We start from the raw sequence: 20169 nt of genomic DNA on the forward strand, positions 1-20169 counted from the left end.
ACAAAGCATTTGGCTTGGATTTTGTGCTCCTGTCTGTGTATTTAATGACATCCTTGGGTCCACTTTTGTTGTGAAGTAATGTGCATGTACATTAGTTGGAAGGAAGAGCTGGAGGAATAATGCTTCTGTGGGATTCTGCTCCTCTTTAATTGGTGTTATTTTGCAACCTGTATAATTTCACATGTTCAGATCATGCCCGTGTTGGATTTCACACTTCAGCATAGTTGAGAAATAATCTTGTTGTTTGCTGTCAAAATACTGTCTGTGCTACAGCAGGTCACTAGGAAGGCAGTATGTCTTTCTTCTTTCAAATAAGTACACAGAGTGCCTTATTTTCTAAACTCTGGCTATTTGCCATTTTTATGTACTTTCCTTTTAATTTGTAACACTTTTCATTGCAGCAGATAACTAGAGCAACTTCTTTTAAATGAGCACATTATCTGTTCTTTCATGATCATATTCTTTCTCATTTTACTTTTTACAATATTTCTCAATTTAGATGAGATTTGTCATCCAGTTAAAATATACAAAAATTGTTTGTTTGTCAATTGCTTGCTACATGAGAAATCAGAGGATTCCTAAAGGAAATGACTTCCACAGTAAGGGTGTTCGTGTGTGCTGGAATCATTGCAATAGTGTGGCTTACTTACCCAGATCCATTTATCTAGTTTTTAGAAACTTCACCTCCCCAGGTCATCATAACTCATTTTAATTTGAAACATTTCTATAGGTTGGGTTTATAGTTCTGTTTTCACACAGCTTTTTAACATTGTGTACATGTAGCATTTTTTAAGCACCCAAGACATGTGGTACGTGATAATACTTAAGTTGGTACTTGCTCAAATTATTTAAAGATTTAAAAATTTAAACCTATAAACAGCAAGAACTTTTGAATAGTTAAATTCAAGGTGTGTTTAAAAAAAAAATAAAAAAAATTGTTATTACTATGCTTTTGAACTGAAGTCTCTCCTATCTGACTTTCATTGGTCAACAGTCCTGCCTTCAACTGAAAAGTTTGTTTGAATGTAAATATGCTTTGCTATTGAAACAATTTTCTGGAAATAGTTTGTCTAATGATAGTTTATTAAAAAATACACGTGTTTGGGAAGTTGAATATTACTTGATAACTGGCATTTGGATTATGCAACATTAGTAATTTGAGCATTTTGTCATGGGCATTTAATACTATTTTTTATTGTTAAGTAAAATAATTTTGTTATCTCTGTTCTTCATGACAATATGACATACTTATCGTTGGCCATCACTACAAGCAACACAAGATGAGTAATAGAGACAAAATGATTTTTGGGTGTAGTAGTCCTTTAATCTTTTTTTGAGCCAAAACCAAAGGCTGTGAGAGGAATTATTCTGTGCAGTGTGCACAGTGAAATGCATTTGCTACTTTTCATTTAATGCATGAAAACCAATAAATCATAAGAAATACATCACTTTCATCTGTGTTTCAGGAGTATGGTCAAGAGGCAGAAAAGTTGGGTTGTAAAACATAAGAGCTTGTGTTCTGTCCTTATCAGTGGTGTCACCATGTGCAGTTCTTTTACCTGTGTGAGATTCAGTTCTAGAAGCATACACAGTTCACCATCTCTTTACATAATCTGGTTATTGTTTTCACTATGAAAAGCTGCTGAATAAAATAAAGCTTCTTTGTCTCGTAATTTAATTTGTGTAAGTACCACCAGTGTTGCCAGTTTCCACCTATATAGGTGGCTGAGGCTGGTAGCACTTCTTTTCCTTATTGAACAGCTTAGATAATCATCCCTTTAAAGAATAAGGTTGGTTGGTGTTCACAGATATATCTGTCTGTCTTAAATGAACTGATTGTTACAAGTCAGTGCTTAATTTTAATAATTGTCTGGAGCTTATTATGAGGTTCTACTGATTAGGTAGATAGAAATTGTGAAGTACTTTGTTGGGCTCATTGGTCCAAGGTGAAAAAGTATCTAGGTACAGTGACCTCATTAGATTTTGTGTACATATGAGATGATTTGGTCATTTATTTCTGTCTGAGCCCATGTGTGCAACTTTTTAAAGGTATAAAAATTCCCACATCCATTGTTTATTCAGTTGATGATATAATGGATTAATGTCTTATGGAAAATTGTGCACCTGCAGCTTTAAATTACTATTATTGCAGGCCTTAGCACAAACATTACTTAAGTGCCACTTGACAGGAAACCCACTTATCTTGCCTGCTGGACATTTTAAAGAAAAGGTTTCTTTTGGTAGGGGTTGAGATTTGAGTTGAAGTGAGAGAATTCTAGATTTACTGCAACTGAAAATGAAGTTTAAGTATCTGTTTTAGTCACGTAGTTGGGTAGATATTCAACACAATGTAACATTGGAACTCTTGGCTGTCAGAAACACACGTTGAGATGTATTCTCAAAGAATGCCATTTTTACCAGCGCATTTAGAGGTATTGTGATCTCAGTGCAATCTCTTGTCACGACTGGGTCTTTAATAGAAAATGATTGGGCAACCTTTCAACCATAAAAAGGAATAAAGCAGGAACTTTCCTGTATAGCTACAAGTAAAGTTAAAACTCGGCCACAGAAGGATCGACAGAAAGAGGCTGGATTGAGATAACTTCAGTACAGGTCATGTTGTATCTATTGTTGTTGTCAGTAAGTGTGAGAGATTTCATTAGAGATGATGTCATAGGTGGGACCACTCTTGCCTTAATCAGAAGCAGCTTGTGGGCAAAAAATAATTACCCAGTGATCTGCTTAAGATGGGTTGTACAATAAACATTTTTTTCTGGCAGAATAGTGGGAAAGCTCTGATGCAGATTGCACTTCAGAATATCGCCTGGGAGTCGAGGTCCATGTCCTGGAGGTAGTGTTATTCCTGATAACTTCACTGAGTGCAGGCACAGTGCGCTGAATATACTAATAAGATATACTAATTACTAAATACAGAGCTGGTAAACACATGTATAGATTTGTTAAAACACAAAGAGACTTTCAGAAGTAGACTTAATGTTATTTTGGAAGAATTAAGGGGATAGGACTAGCGAGTTTTGTTTGGCTGAATGGCCTTTTCTCATCTAGCTTGTTCTAATGCTCAAAAAAAAAAACAAGGCAGAAGCTGATTAAACATAATTGGAAATAAACAACAACATTTATTTCTATAACACATTTTAATACAAAGGATGTAGCTCAAAGTGCTTTACAACATGTCAAAGAAAGGGAAATTAAATTTTAGATAAGAATAAAAATGAAATAGTATACAAAAGACTGATAATTTACATGTAAGAAAGATATACAGTTAACAGTCCTCCATCCATCCATCCATCCTCTTCCGCTTATCCGAGGTCAGGTCGCGGGGGCAGCAGCTTAAGCAGAGAGACCCAGACTTCCCTCTCCCTGGCCACTTCTTCCAGCTCTTCGGGAGAATCCCAAAGGCGTTCCCCAGGCCAGCCGGGAGACATAGTCCCTCCAGCGTGTCCTGGGTCTTCCCCGGGGCCTCCTCCCGGTTGGACGTGTCCGGAACACCTCACCAGGGAGGCGTCCAGGAGGCATCCTGATCAGATGCCCGAGCCACCTCATCTGACTCCTCTCGATGCGGAGGAGCAGCGGCTCTACTCTGAGCCCCTCCCGGATGACGGAGCTTCTCACCCTATCTTTAAGGGAAAGCCCAGACACCCTGCGGAGGAAACTCATTTCAGCCGCTTGTATTACGATCTCGTTCTTTCGGTTACTACCCATAGCTCATGACCATAGGTGAGGGTAGGAGCGTAGATCGACTGGTAAATTGAGAGCTTTGCCTTACGGCTCAGCTCCTTTTTCACCACGACAGACCGATGCAGAGCCCGCATCACTGCGGATGCCGCACCGATCCGCCTGTCGATCTCACGCTCCATTCTTCCCTCACTCGTGAACAAGACCCCGAGATACTTGAACTCCTCCACTTGGGGCAGGATCTCTCCCCCAACCCTGAGAGGGCACTCCACCCTTTTCCGGCTGAGGACCATGCTCGGATTTGGAGGTGCTGATTCTCATCCCAGCCGCTTCACACTCAGCTGCGAACCGATCCAGAGAGCTGAAGATCACGGCCTGATGAAGCAAACAGGACAACATCATCTGCAAAAGCAGTGACCCAATCCTGAGTCCACCAAACCGGACCCCTTCAACACCCTGGCTGCGCCTAGAAATTCTGTCCATAAAAGTTATGAACAGAATCGGTGACAAAGGGCAGCCCTGGCGGAGTCCAACTCTCACTGGAAGCGGGCTCGACTTACTGCGGCAATGCGGACCAAGCTCTGACACGGTTGTACAGAGACCAACAGCTCTTATCAGGGGTCCGGTACCCCATACTCCCGAGCACCCCCACAGGATTCCCGAGGGACACGGTCGAATGCCTTTTCCAAGTCCACAAAACACATGTAGACCGGTCGGGCAAACTCCCATGCACCCTCCAGGACTCTGCTAAGGGTGAAGAGCTGGTCCACTGTTCGCGACCAGGACGAAAACCACACTGTTCCTCCTGAATCCGAGGTTCGACTATCCGGCGGACCCTCCTCTCCAGAACCCCGAATAGACTTTTCCAGGGAGGCTGAGGAGTGTGATCCCTCTATAGTTGGAACACACCCTCCGGTCCCTTTTAAAGAGGGGACCACCACCCCGGTCTGCCAATCCAGAGGCACTGTCCCGATGTCCATGCGATGTTGCAGAGGCGTGTCAACCAAGACAGTCCTACAACATCCAGAGCCTTAAGGAACTCGGCGTATCTCATCCACCCGGGGCCCTGCCACCAAGGAGTTTTTTGACCACCTCGGTGACTTCAGTCCCAGAGATGGGAGAGCCCACCTCAGAGTCCCCAGGCTCTGCTTCCTCATTGGAAGGCATGTTAGTGGGATTGAGGAGGTCTTGAAGTACTCCTCCCACCGACCCACACGTCAGTGAGGTCAGCAGCGCACCATCCCCACCATATACGGTGTTGACACTGCACTGCTTCCCCTCCTGAGGCCGGACGGTGGACCAGAATCTCCGAAGCCGTCCAAAGTGTTCTCCATGGCCTCTCCAAACTCCTCCCATGCCCGAGTTTTGCCTCAGCAACAACGAAGCAGCGTTCGCTTGGCCTGCGGTACCTATCAGCTGCCTCCAGAGACCCACAGGACAAAAAGTCCTATAGGACTCCTTCTTCAGCTTGACGGCATCCCTCACGCGGTGTCCACCAACGGGTTCGGGATTGCCGCCACGACAGGCACCGACCACCTTGCGGCCACAGCTCCGGTCAGCCGCCTCAACAATAGAGGCACGGAACATGGCCCATTGGACTCAATGTCCCCACCTCCCTCGGGGCGTGGTTGAAGTTCTGCGGAGGTGGGAGTTGAAGCTACTTCTGACAGGGGACTCTGCCAGCCGTTCCCAGCAGACCCTCACAACACGTTTGGGCCTACCAGGTCTGACCGGCATCTTCCCCACCATGAAGCCAACTCACCACCAGGTGGTGATCAGTTGACAGCTCCGCCCCTCTTTCACCCGAGTGTCCAAGACATATGGCCGCAAGTCCGGCACGACCACAAAGTCGATCATCGACCTGAGGCCTAGGGTGTCCTGGTGCCAAGTGACACATATGAACACCCTTATGCATGAACATGGTGTTCGTTATGGACAATCCATGATGAGCACAGAAGTCCAATAACAAAACTCCGCTCGGGTTCAGATCGGGGCCATTCCTCCCAATCACGCCCTTCCAGGTCTCACTGTCATTGCCCACGTGAGCATTGAAGTCTCCCAGCAAAACGAGGGAATCCCCAGAAGGTATGCCCTCTAGCAACCCTCCAGAGACTCCAAAAGGGTGGATACTCCAAACTGCTGTTGGCGATACGCACAAACAACAGTCAGGACCCTTCCCCACCCGGCGGAGGGAGGCCACCCTCTCTCCACGGGGTAAACCCCAATGCACAGGCTCCAGTGGGGGCAATAAGTATGCCCACACCTGCTCGGCGCCTCTCACCGGGGCAACTCCAGAGTGGTAGAGAGTCCAGCCCCTCTCAAGAAGATTGGTTCCACAGTCCAAGCTGTGCGTCGAGGTGAGTCCGACTATATCTAGCCGAACCTCTGACCTCGCGCACTAGGTCAGGCTCCTTCCCCTTCAGAGAGGTGACATTCCACGTCCCAAGAGCCAGTTTCTGTAGCCGAGGATCAGACCGCCAAGGTCCCCGCCTTCGCCACCACCCAACTCACACTGCACCCAACCTCCTTGGCCCCTCCCATAGGTGGTGAGCCCATGGGGATAGTTAACAGTCCTTAAACGTAAAATTATTTTTTTAAGCTTCAAAATGACAGTTCGATGATAAGTTTAGATGGTCTGGGTGGACAGAAAAGAAAAAAATCTCCAGTTAAGGGGAGGGGAAAAAACAGAATCTACACGGGTTCCGGTCCAAGAGACCACCCATCCCACATTGGGCATTCTGTCTAACATAAATGTTCTTAAGTTCTTTTTTCGTTCAACAGGATTCACTTTGGAGTGCTGTATTATATTACTTCTAATATCATTTGTGTTTAAAAACTGTGGCAAAAGGCTTCTGACTTTCATTGGAATCAAGAGGCATTTTATTGGCTGAACTGAGTTTAGAAGATGATCAGTTGTAGAAAATAAATCTCTTGGGTTTTCTGCATTATCTATCTATACTAATAAAAGGCAAAGCACTCACTCATCACTAATTCTCCAACTTCCCATGTAGGTAGAAGGCTGAAATTTGGCAGGCTCATTCCTTACAGCTTACTTACAAAAGCTGGGCAGGTTTCATTTCGAAATCCTACGCGTAATGGTCATAACTGGAATCTATTTTTCTCCATATACTGTAATGGACGTTAGCTCGATGCCCGTGGGGGAGCTGCGTGTGACATCATCACGCCTCCCACGTAATCACATGAACTGACTGTGACCGCAGTAGGTAGAAAAGAAGGAAGAGCTCACAAAGAGCGCTGAAGAAAAATGCTGAATACTTTATTCGCGAGATACAAGTTTAATGAGAAGACACGAGGTATAAACGAGACTTTGGATCACTTTGTAACGGAGTTAAAATTGCTGTAGCGAGAAACTTTTAAGTGCCGGGTCTTAGCTAACATTAAATAAAGCCGTGGACATCGCAACATTACACAAGAGAGCAGCTCACGTGAACTGACTGAACGCAGTACGAGTGATCACTTCCATGCATCAATCCTGTTCAAAAAACGCATTACACAATTGACAAGGTGATGGCTTTATATGTCGTTCGCTTATAAAACAGCGGAGATGCTGTGTAAAGGCTGTTTCACAAAAATCCAGCGGAGCGTCTTATATGAGCAGACAGTCCGCTAAAGAAGGGAATCAATAAATATCTATATAGTCGTAATAAACGAGCAAAAAATAACGTACAAGCCGCGGATTAAATAAAGGAAATAGGTACCTGAACAGTAAAGTAAGTCTCGAATAGCTACACAATAACTATAAGAATCGTAATAAATGAACAATAAAACAGTACAGAACCGTGAAGCAAGGAGAACGATTGCCTTATATGCCGTTCGTTTATAAAGTAGCGGAGAAGCTGTGTGAAGGCAGCTACACAAAAAAACGGCAGAGCGCCACATTCTGAATGTATTCCTGGCATCACCGTTATACCCTCTGATCTCCCATTTCAATTGAAATGCCTCAAATTTCCAGTAAGGCTCTGCTTCGCGATGACAATAAGTCTCAGGGACACACCCTACAAAAGGTTGCCATTGATTTGAGGCAGCATTGCTTTCCTCCTGGACAAAACTATTCGTTGCATTCTCAAAAGTAATCTCAGTGCACAGCTTGGTCATATTACAACCGGACTGCTGAACTGACAACGTGGTACACAAAGAGATCCATAATAGATAGTTATTGGTATATTTTCCCTCAGTTTAAAAAGGTTTTCTTCTTAATAAATTTTCTTAAAAAAAATTTAAAAGCAGTTCTTTGTTGCTGCGAAGCGCGGGGATTTTGCTATATACAGTATATATATGTAGATTATGTATGTATGTATGTATGTATGTATGTATGTGTATATACAGTATATATATGTAGATATGTATGTATATGTGTGTGTGTACATACATATATACAGTACAGGCCAAAAGTTTGGACACACCTCCTCATTCAATGTGTTTTCTTTATTTTCATGACCATTTACATTGGTAGATTCTCACTGAAGGCATCAAAACTATGAATGAACACATGTGGAGTTATGTACTTAACAAAAAAAGGTGAAATAACTGAAAACATGTTTTATATTCTAGTTTCTTCAAAATAGCCACCCTTTGCTCTGATTACTGCTTTGCACACTCTTGGCATTCTCTCGATGAGCTTCAACAGGTAGTCACCTATATGTATGTGTGTATATTATATATACACATGATAAAAGCATGGTTTTGTGCACACTGAAAAGCAAGCAAAATTAGATGCATTCATGTCCATGTCTATTATTTGATTCTGTCGCCCACTAAAACCCTTTTAAATTAAAAAAAAAAAAAATTGCAATTTGGGGCAAATTTACGTACGATTACATACGATTAATCAAGACTAATTATTACACAGCCTCTAATTAATTGGATTATTTTTTTTAATCGAGTCCCACCCCTAATATATATATGTAGATATATATGTGTGTATATAATACATATATATATATATATATATATATATATATATATCTATATAATATATATATATATATATATATATATATATATATATATATATATATATATATATATATCTATATATATATATATATATATATATCTATATCTCTCTCAATTGCCAAAATATGTTTATTCCTACACATGTTGTTAAATCAAATCCTCCCAGTTTAGGCTTGGAGGCAGCTGTCAAGATTTCACATGTTGCTTATTAAGTGAATGATCTGAGATGTTGCTATAACATATTTTCAGTATTTAATGTAAATAGTATGCTTGTGGAAATTTACTTTATAAATCTCTATTTCTGCTCCTATTGTTATTAACACAGTTCAAGTAGTAATTTGAACAGTACTTCAAATAATAAGCAAAGTAAGAATTTCCAAAACAAATACACTCTCAAAGTTTTGAAATTGGTAGGAAACATAGTCGGCATCAGGAGATAGCAAAAATAAATATAAAATAAGAGTTTATATCTGTGGTGATCTTACTGCTCGCAAGCAGGATCTCTGAAAGAAAAAAGAAGCGGTTTTAAAATTATCCATTTACTTAAACTTGTTTTAGTTTAAAGTAACAAATGATTCTTGTATGAATTTTTTGTAATCAATTTTTATTGACGATAAAAACAATAAGCACCAAAAAAGGGAAAGATTTTTTCATGTACAGATTTTGAAGATAATTGTATATATTAAGTTGACATGTACAACATGAATGATATACACACATCAACTTTGACAATGTGGTCTTTTTGGTGAGTAATAAAATGTGACAAAAATTAAGAATTAATTGCTGAAATAATTTGAAGTAAATAAAAATAAAAAACTAAATAAGAACTAAAACTATAAGATATGGCAGATGCATATTTGGCCATGCCACTGCTCTTGGGCTTGGATTCTATCATAACAGCATACATCTTCTTTTACCTCAGGTTTAGGGACTATACATTGCCTTGGGGTGGGTTAGTTTTGAGGAAAAGGGGCATAATGAGTTAAGATTGCATTGTTTAAATTATTATTTAGCTGTCAAGTCCATTCGAGTATAGAATTCGGTCACAACCTACTGTGGTGCAGCCCTTACTAAGGAGATGGCCCAAGGTATGGATGGACAAACTTGATTGTGCAGACCTATGAATACCTGGGAGTGCAGCTTGCAGATAAATACCTGGGAGTGCAGCTGGATGATAAATTGGACTGGACTGCCAATACTGATGCTCTGTGCAAGAGAGGACAGAGCCGACTATACTTCCTTAGAAGGCTGACATCCTTCAACATCTGCAATAAGATTCTGCAGCTGTCCTATCAGACAGTTGTGGCGAGCGCCCTCTTCTACGTGGTGGTGTGCTGGGGAGGCAGCATAAAGAAGAGGGATGCCTCACCCCTGGACAAACTGGTGAGGAAGGCAGGCTCTGTTGTAGACACGGAGCTGGACAGTTTGACATCTGTGGCAGAGCGACGATAACTGAGCAGGCTCCTGTCAATAATGGAAAATTCACTGCATCCACTTAATAGTATCATCTCCAGACAGAGGAGCAGCTTCAGCGACAGACTGCTGTCTCTGTCCTGCTCCACTGACAGACTGAGGAGATCGTTCCTCCCACACACTATGCGACTCTTCAGTTCCATCCGGGGGGTAAACGTTAATATTATACAAAATTATTGTCTGTCTGTTATACCTTCATTGTTAGCACTCTTTAATTTAATATTGTTCTTTATCAGTATGCTGCTGCTGGAGTATGTGAATTTCTCCTTGGGATTAATAAAGTATCTATCTCTAACATGTCATCACATTTACACCGTAGTCAAAGTCCCTGTCTGTCACTGAGCATACAGGGTTCCTCCGATAAGGAGGCATACCATTAAAGAATGGGTTGATGATACATTACAGGATGGAATTCTTGAACCCTCTACCTTGTCCTGGGCCTCTCCAGTAGTCTTAGTACATGAATCCAATGGCACATTCCGTTTCTTTGTTGGCAGTTGTGGGTTGAGTACTAACACCATACTTGATCCTTGTCCTATACCCTCATTTCACAGAATCCTTCAATCCTTGGGTGGAGCAGTGGTTTTCAGTACTGTTGATCTATTGGCAGGTGCGTTTTACAGAAAACAGTTTGCAGAAGATGACTGTCATCATCCCTAATGGTTTGTTCCAATTCCAGTGCTATTCAGCAATTAGAACACTGGAGGTTCTCTTCAGCACTTATTGGAACAAGTTCCATTAGGGAGTTGAGGAGATTCATTGCCAAAACCTGCTTTGTCAGCATTGACAATGTAGTTGTTTTCTCACCTTCTGAAGAAAGATACCTCTGGGATCTTGGGAAAATCTTTCAACAATTTCATAAGGTTCAGCTGACCCTCAGTATTTGAAGGTGTCAACTTGTGTAGTCTCCTTTCTGGGGCATGTAGTATCAGTGGATTCCGAATGGATTGCTGCAATACAACCACACCATAGGACATCAAGGCTCTGCAGTGCTTCACCGGTATGGTGGGATGGTTCTACAGATTCCAATATTTGCTGTCCATGCAAAACTATTACACCAACTCTTTAGGAAAGTGACCTCATGCAAGTGGTCACTAGTGTGCCAAGATGCTTTTGAACACTTGAAGAGAGATTTGATGGCACCACCAGCCTTGGCCTAGTCCACTGCTCACCTACCAAGTGCATACCAATACCACAGGGCTCGCAAAATTTCAAAATCCCTGGTAGCCCTTCGGGCAGGCACTCTTCAGTTTTTGGTAGCCCAAAATAAATTTAAGTAGCCCGAATAAAAAAGATTATTTTTAATGTATAATATTGTAAAGGAAATAAAACATCAATCAAAAAATTGTTAAAACACAAATTACAACAACTGTATAAAAATTACAATCATCAACTCAAATATTTGGTTCTAATTGAACAGAAATTTCTATGAACTTGTAAGAACTGTGTAGAACATGAATCAGTCTGTGTCAGATTCTGAATCTGAAATTTCCACTGAAGTCACGGATGAGAAAATGCCACTCGATGTTGAGGGCATAGCATCTCCTCCATCAGCTTTCTCTTCCTGTGCATCGGCCTCCATTTCACTGCTTTTTGTTCTTGTCGGAGTTTTATGATCCAGGTGTCTTGAACCTTTTCCAGAAAACATCCAGAAACGAATTGACTTGTCAGGGCAAAAAGATTCAACTGTTTCCCCATTAATGGAGAGTTGCATGCAGTCATTCAGTGTTTCAGGGTGTAGAGAGGTACGATGTGTTGTCTTCACTCGGTTCATGCAAGAAAATCCTCTCTCACAGATGGCTGTTGATGGACTAAGTGTCAGCATTAATTTCACCAGCAACAAGATATGAGAGAGGTGTTCTGGATTCTCAGAGAGGAGATCTCTGTACAAGCAATCAACTACCTTGCTACCCCGGTGTTCTGCAAGCCACATTTTTAGATCCATCCATTCTTGTGGAATTTTCTCTTTCTCTTCCTCATCTAGCAAACTGGCAAAATGTGTGACAAGATAATCCACCTCTTCATTCCCATAATTTGCCAGCTCTTCTCTGGGGTATGGAAGAGTGGAAGGGTCAAAACTTTGAAACAAGAGAGAGGCTTTTCACGCAGATTTTTAAATCTATTGTCCATATACTTGACTGAGTTGTCAATAATCTTCTGAATCTCTGCACCAAAGGTGTCTTTGTCTGTACCCTCACCTCTTCTAGCAGGTCGCTGACTTTTTGTGAGCTGAGTTCCACAGTAGCAAATGCTACCATCCTCGTTGCTGTGAACTTTGTGTCCAAGGTTTTCTGGTATTCTCCTGGTTTTGTTTTTAGGCTGAGTAAGCGTGATGTGGTGCTCTCAACTAACTGATTTGTTCGTGTGATGTTTAGGTTATCATGCTGAAAATCAGTACAGCACTTGGATAAGATGGTACTGTAGTCCAACATGAAATGCAGGAAGCGAACAAATTTCTCAGTCTTCATCTCCTGCACCACCCCCTTAGCTTTGGCTGCATCCTCGGACTTGACATCACTTCCTCCTGCCATGTTCTCCATATGAACAACAGTGGGAGTGTAATTTTTTTCCTCTTTTTTCCTTTTTTTTTTTTGCTCTTCAGGCCACTGAAATGTGCCAGTTTCTCATTTAGCAGTTCACTTATTTCTGTCAGTTCTCTTGCTTCTTTGGGGAATAGTAGTACATCTTAAAGATGGTTTTCAGTGTACCTTCAAATTTCACCAGGTACTCACAGCCTTTCACGCTATCCAGCACGGCTAGCTCTAACTTGTGTGCCACACAGTGGATTGTTATGATGTGGGGTATCCTCTGTTTCAGTCTCCCAGCTACTCCTGTTTTCTCACCCATCATCACTGCAGCACCATCAAAATTTGCACACACTACTTTCTTTTTCCATGTGTCTTCTCTGATACCCATGGTGTTCACTGCTTCATCAATAGCCTCTAAAATACCTGCAGCATTTGCACTCTTGACTGGCTGACATTTGATCATGTATGTGGATATGTCACCATTATCTCTCACATACCTGACATGAACCAACTCCTGTTCTATTATACCAGTGTCTGTACTGCCATCTGCAAGAATGGATAAGAACCTGCTTTCTTGAATTTCCTTTTCAATCTGGTCTCTTGAAATTTGTGCTATTGCTCCAATAAACTCTCTGCAAGCATGGTCATTGAGATAAGTGGAACCAAGATCTAGGCCATTTGCTTTTTGAAGTTTGCAAAGACTGCTAAATTTTGCCAATGGTAGTTCACTCTTTGCAACATAGTACGCTGTTCTAAACAGCTTTTTCAAGACTTCTTGTTGTGCTTGGTTTATTTTTAGTATGGTTTTGCAATTGGTGTTTGTTCTGGGAAAGATGCTGCAGACTGAGCACCAATGCATTTCTTGTGATGCAGAGATTTCTCATGGGTTTTGATAGGGTCTTTCCTAAAATTACTGGTCCCAGTAACAAAGGCGCTTGTCGAGTCAGAAATCGAGGGAAACTCACGACACACCCGGCAGAACATTATGTTATTTAGCTTGTCATATTCCAGCCACAGAAATTCTTTTGTCCATGAAACCAAAAAGCTGTGCTTTCTTTTTGCCTCATAGTCTAATTTGTCATAACTTTTCCGCTTTGTGGTAGGCTTTTCTTTGGCTGTCCCTTCTTCACCCTGACCTGTCTTCTTTGGCTCAGCAGAACTAAAATACCTGCGTAAATCCATCTATTTTACACGCACACACAACAGTCAGCGATTTTTTAAATTCTCTGCGCAATCAACCTCTATCACATGTTTAAAGCTTGCTGCGGGAGATTTCACTTCTCACTTTTGAATAGTAAACCAATGAGTGATAAGACGATGTCAGAGGAATTGGTGCGCAATTAATCTGTCACTGACCAATCAGTACTGCCGCTTTCTATACACAGTTCGCTGATCGCAAAGTGAAAGTAAAAAAACAAGCGCGAATTCAAACGCGATTTCAATATTTCACATATTGACAGTGGCTTATCGATGCCCGTAAATGACATAATTACCCAGCTACATTTGCGAAAGAATGCAAAAGCATTGCCGTATATTTTTCCTTCCTATGATAACCCGACGGGCAGGGCTGAGATAGATTTTGGTAGCCCGACTGGAAGACACAATAGCCCCGGGACGTTGGGCTAGCGATTTTGCGAGCCCTGAATACCAGCAACATTGGGTTTTGGGTCTGTCCTGCTACAGAGTAATGATTGGTATCAATAAGTTATTACTCATGTTTCAAAATCATTGCACGTCCCCAAGCTAAATTACCCCACTCCAGAGAAGGAATGTCTGGCAGTAGTGTGTATGATGGAGAAATGGTGCTGTTTCCTTGACAGAGTACTGTTTCAGGTGTACATGGACAACCCTGCTGTGGCCGGGGCTGTGGAAATGTGCTCTCCAGGAATCTGGGCCCCCAACAGGTGTTGTCACTGGTCTTAGTATCAGCTTGTTGTCTGGGTCTCCTTCGTGACTTGGAAGACATTGTATATTCAGTCATTCAGTCCTGTTTGTTAGAATTTGACTAGAAAAGGTCACATCCAGTATAATGAACTCCAAGGCATGTTTAGTGTAGTGTTCCATATAAGTGCAGGCTTGATAAATATCAGCTTGTCATACCCAAGGAGGTTGTTCCAGAGTTTTCATCCAGTTGTCATGATAGTCCATTTGGTGGTCACCTAGGCATGTTAAAGACACTGAAAAAAACCCTGGAGGTGGGTTGGTGATCTACAGTGAAAAAGCATGCATAGAAATACTTGAAGCCCTGACAGACATTCCAACAGTATAAAAACCAACCTGGTTTTCCTTCAGGACAGCTATATTCCACCACAGTGAAGGAGCGTAGTGTAGTGTGGGGAATTGACCTTATGGATCCAAGATGCAAAAGGTAGTCCAGATGGTGGAGCTGTTAGCTTTAGCACTTTGAAAGTGATGTACAAGTTAAGTTGTATTTCATTGAGCCTATCAAAACTGTTGGCAAACTTTGCTGGCAGATCGTAGGTACCTGCTATAGTGCTAACATCTGTTGGATAGCTGTAGAATTCTTATGTTTCTCTTTGTTTTTTTTGGTAAGCAACAGCTTGCAGAAAATAATGCTTTAAATAGAAAGTCTGTAGTTATGTTGTTACAGAGCAGGTTTAAAGTTGCTGATGTTTTGAAACAACTAAACTTGTTGCAAGATGAATATTTTGATGATAACAACTGTGATGGAGATAGTGACAGTCAGCTGGCGTGGAACCTGTTCGCTGTGGTATGGATGTGGATAGCTGCCTTGAAGGCATTTCTTCATCATAAAGTGCCTGACTTGTCATGACTGTCAGGACAGCAGTACATGGACATTCTGCTGCTCACTGAGCACAAACAGTCACCTGTTTCAAAATGTGTTATGTGGAACAAACGTGTACAGTGCAAAGAAACATGTCATATTAACAGCACATGTGCTTCTAATGCTGCACACTGTGTGGTGCCATGCATCATTCAAGTGCATACTTTCAGTTACTGATGAAAATAAATTAAGTTTCTTTATATTTTTGATATACACTCACCTAAAGGATTATTAGGAACACCTGTTCAATTTCTCATTAATGCATTTATCTAATCAACCAATCACATGGCAGTTGCTTCAATGCATTTAGGGGTGTGGTCCTGGTTAAGACAATCTCCTGAACTCCAAACTGAATGTCAGAATGGGAAAGAAAGGTGATTTAAGCAATTTTGAGCGTGGCATGGTTATTGGTACCAGACGGGCCGGTCTGAGTATTTCACAATCTGCTCAGTTACTGGGATTTTCACGCACAACCATTTCTAGGGTTTACAAAGAATGGTGTGAAAAGGGAAAAACATCCAGTATGCGGCAGTCCTGTGGGCAAAAATGTCTTGTTGATGCTGGAGGTCAGAGGAGAATGGGCCGACTGATTCAAGCTGATAGAAGAGCAACTTTGACTGAAATAACCACTCGTTACAACCGAGGTATGCAGCAAAGCATTTGTGAAGCCACAACACGCACAACCTTGAGGCGGATGGGCTACAACAGCAGAAGACCCCACCGGGTACCACTCATCTCCACTACAAATAGGAAAAAGAGGCTACAATTTGCACAAGCTCACCAAAATTGGACAGTTGAAGACTGGAAAAATGTTGCCTGGTCTGATGAGTCTCGATTTCTGTTGAGACATTCAAATGGTAAAGTCAGAATTTGGCGTAAACAGAATGAGAACATGGATCCATCATGCCTTGTTACCACTGTGCAGGCTGGTGGTGGTGGTGTAATGGTGTGGGGGATGTTTTCTTGGCACACTTTAGGCCCCTTAGTGCTAATTGGGCATCGTTTAAATGCCACGGGCTACCTGAGCATTGTTTCTGACCATGTCCATCCCTTCATTACCACCATGTACCCATCCTCTGATGGCTACTTCCAGCAGGATAATGCACCATATCACAAAGCTCGAATCATTTCAAATTGGTTTCTTGAACATGACAATGAGTTCACTGTACTAAAATGCCCCCACAGTCACCAGATCTCAACCCAATAGAGCATCTTTTGGATTTGGTGGCACGGGAGCTTCGTGCCCTGGATGTGCATCCCACAAATCTCCATCAACTGCAAGATGCTATCCTATCAATATGGGCCAACATTTCTAAAGAATGCTTTCAGCACCTTGTTGAATCAATGCCACGTAGAATTAAGGCAGTTCTGAAGGCGAAAGGGGGTCAAACACCCGTATTAGTATGGTGTTCCCAGTAATCCTTTAGGTGAGTGTAGTTAACATTGATAATAAAACCTTTGCTTTCTGATACATTTCTTTACACCTTTTACAAGTTTTGAATGAGTTCATTATTTTACATATACCCATAGACCTATAATGCAGCAGCCTGGTAATAAATGTTCCACCAGTCATTGTGTTAATCAATTCAGTGACGGAAAGTTGTACTCCACCCTTAGAAATGAAGTGTCAACTAGGTGGGAAATGAAAGATGTGTCATCTTTGACAGGGGTCCACAGTTCACCAGCTTGGAGATGAAGCTCCTAATCTTACTGAGCAGATAAACAGGACCCAAAAAAGAATGAATGCCTTTTATGTTGGGACACAATCAGGACTAGGACCAGTAACCTCTGGAGTTGAATGTGGCACTTAATTCAGCATGGCAGAGCACCAGTGAGACCCTAGCTCTATTAGTTTTCAAAAGGCACATACTAGGCTATTGAAGCTTGACATATCTCCCACATCAGACTCAACTCTGTATTTCAGTATTTTACAGTTATAGAACCTTAAGAAACCAGTTAAGGAGAGGCAGATAAGTTCCAGAACCAAACAGACTTGGTATGACAAGCACCAAAAGAAATTCCATCTCTAAAGCCTCTACCAAATTCACTTTCACTTATACATTAGAGCCAAAATGGTTTGGTCCAGCCTATACAAAGAAGAAATTAGGTCCTCTTAATAACTAAGCCATTCAGCAGATGTACAGAGAAACTAAATACAATTCATGTGACCAACATAAAACCCTACTTTAGCCCAAGGAGGAGTTTAGGTTTGGGTAATCTGGACATGAGAATAATTAGTTTCATTGTTTGACTGCACCCATTTTTTTTTTTTTAAACATGCTTGAGACCATTTGTCAGATTGCATCTTAGTCTTAAATGTTATTTAAGATGCCTGCAGCGGTGTAATGATGGGAGAGCACCAATTAGGAACACATATTGGCCTTAAGGGTAGGAGTCAAGGCGGAGATGGAATACATTGGTTGTATGTGTGGACACTTTTTCTCTAGTGTCGTTTCTTGTGACTGAAGACAGAGATATAATTAAAGTTAGAAAAAAAATCTTTTATTTAATACACACCAGGCAAAGGTAAGAATGACAGAGAAGCACAGTCCTAGGACACCTGCCCTTCATCTGCCCCGAGAAGTCGGTGTCCTAAATCTTTTATAGGGCAAAGCTTTGTCTTCTGACTTTAGTTGCACAAGAATTTTGAGACATTACATCTTTACAACAATTTGCTTGGATCAACATTTTTAAAGTTCATCAGTTGGTTTTAAAGTTCATCAGTTGGTCACATGTGGTTTTTTGTCTGTTAGGAAAAAACAGGAACTTGCACTTGCACTTGCACTATAGGCATTTTGCTTAGCACGCACTTCAGTTCTGATCATTAATTCCTATTTTCCAATCTCATACTTTGGTATCTGTATTTTTCTATTTCACATATGCAAGGATAACTGGCTGTTTATGTTTAAAAAAATAGTTACAGCAGTAAGCAGATGTAGAAAAGGAAAATACAGTACATCCTCCCTAAGTACAGCTAAAGCAAAATCCTCCAGAATTTTTGATCATTTGAAGAAAACTTTTAAGACTGAGCAAATCCTGCTGGTAGATGTTCTACCACACAGCTGTGGTGAGCGCCCTCTTCTATACGGTGGTGTGCTGGGGAGGCAGCATAAAGAAGAGGGATGCCTCACCCCTGGACAAACTGATGAGGAAGGCAGGCTCTATTGTAGGCACAGAGCTGGACAGTTTGACATCTGTGGCAGAGCGACAGGCGCTGAGAAGGCTCCTGTCAATCATGGAGAATCCACTGCATCCACTGAACAGTATCATTTCCATACAGAGGAGTAGCTTCAGCAACAGACTGCTGTCACTGTCCTGCTCCACTGACAGAGGGAGGAGATTGTTCCTCCCCTACACTATGCAACTCTTCAATTCCACCCGGTGGGGTAAACGTTAACACTACACAAGATTATAGACCGTTATACCTGCCTTGCACTCTCCACCTTGCATTTTTTAACTTTCTCTGCTTTTTTTTTTATTGCTCTTTAATTAATATTGTTTTTATCAGTATTCTGCTGCTGGAGTATGTGAATTTCTCCTTGGGGATTATTAAAGTATCTATGTAGCTATCTAGCTGTTTTTCAATTCTTTATGATCTGGACAGATACCATCCATTTGCATAGAATTTTCACCTATTCTATACAATCACTTTTTTAATAATTTTGGTTTCCATGCGGACTTAATGGACCTTTCTTTTTAATTGATTTCTTTTTTTCTCTAAGGATTGTTTATTTTTTGATTGTGTGTACTTTTATGGTCTTTATGGATCAGTTAGTTATTGGTGAAGGTATATTTGGCATAATGTGTTTTATTTAACTTTTATTCTTTCAATTCAAATGTATAGACCTAACTTTTTGGTACTTACTGTGAGAATGGAATGGTCTGTACTGTATATGGTCAGTAGGGAAGTAGTTTTGGTTGCCCATTCTATTTATTCACTAAATTACATAATTGTATCATTTGGGGATTGGCACAACCTGGATAAAACTGTTTATAAGCATCATGTTATTCTTTCAAACAGAAGATTTCTGGATTAAGAGATGGCTGATTTGGATGGTAATGACTGCATCTCCCTGCCGAAGTTACAGTTTACTCCGTTCAGCAGTGCACTTGATGCTGGCTTCTGGCATGAATTAACACGGAGGAAGCTGAATGACTATCGGTTGGATGAAAGCCCAAGACACATCAAAGGATACTATTGCAATGGTAAAACCGCATGTGACATTTTGGGAACTATGGCTCACAGTTCATTTGTGAATGAAAGGTGCAGTCTTCCCCAGCTTGATGTTATCCCAATATTTGGGTTTATTGATTGAATGGTCTCAAAGTTTGGGGTTGATATTCAGCCTGGGCACACAGTAAAATCCTTGTAGTCTCACTTTCAGATTTTGTTTTGCTTTGGAAATGCACAGGTGACCCTGATGGACTGCCAATGCGATTAACCCTGGAGTTTAGTGCTTTTGAAATGTAAGTAAGCTAAGTTTGCATAAGTGCAGCTTGGTCTGGGGTTTTGCGATACTTTGGCTACAGTCTTGGTGAAAAGAAACAAACTATTACAGTTGAATTATCAGCTAAGCATAGAGTCTTTGAAGAGGGCTTATGGAATGTTCAAGTTCGAACCTAGCATCTGAGAGGTACATCCAGAGCAATTGTGTACCAGTGCCAGATGAAGATGACAGAGGGTTGAGC

At 41.4% G+C, this 20169-nt stretch overlaps 1 protein-coding gene across 6 annotated transcripts in view; it reads left to right on the forward strand.

The window, feature by feature from the left end:
* atg7 (ATG7 autophagy related 7 homolog (S. cerevisiae)) overlaps positions 1-20169 on the forward strand; it is an 84532-nt gene that overhangs the window by 2860 nt on the left and 61503 nt on the right. For all 6 annotated transcript variants that reach the window (XM_039770877.1, XM_039770873.1, XM_039770878.1 and 3 more), the window contains exons 3-4: positions 19502-19686; positions 19893-19947. In XM_039770877.1, coding sequence (XP_039626811.1) covers positions 19521-19686; positions 19893-19947 — 221 coding nt within the window. In that variant the 5' untranslated portion in view covers positions 19502-19520. The remainder of the gene's footprint in view (positions 1-19501; positions 19687-19892; positions 19948-20169) is intronic.

The sequence above is a fragment of the Polypterus senegalus genome, chromosome 12, assembly GCF_016835505.1.
Source record: "Polypterus senegalus isolate Bchr_013 chromosome 12, ASM1683550v1, whole genome shotgun sequence".
NCBI lineage: Eukaryota > Metazoa > Chordata > Cladistia > Polypteriformes > Polypteridae > Polypterus > Polypterus senegalus.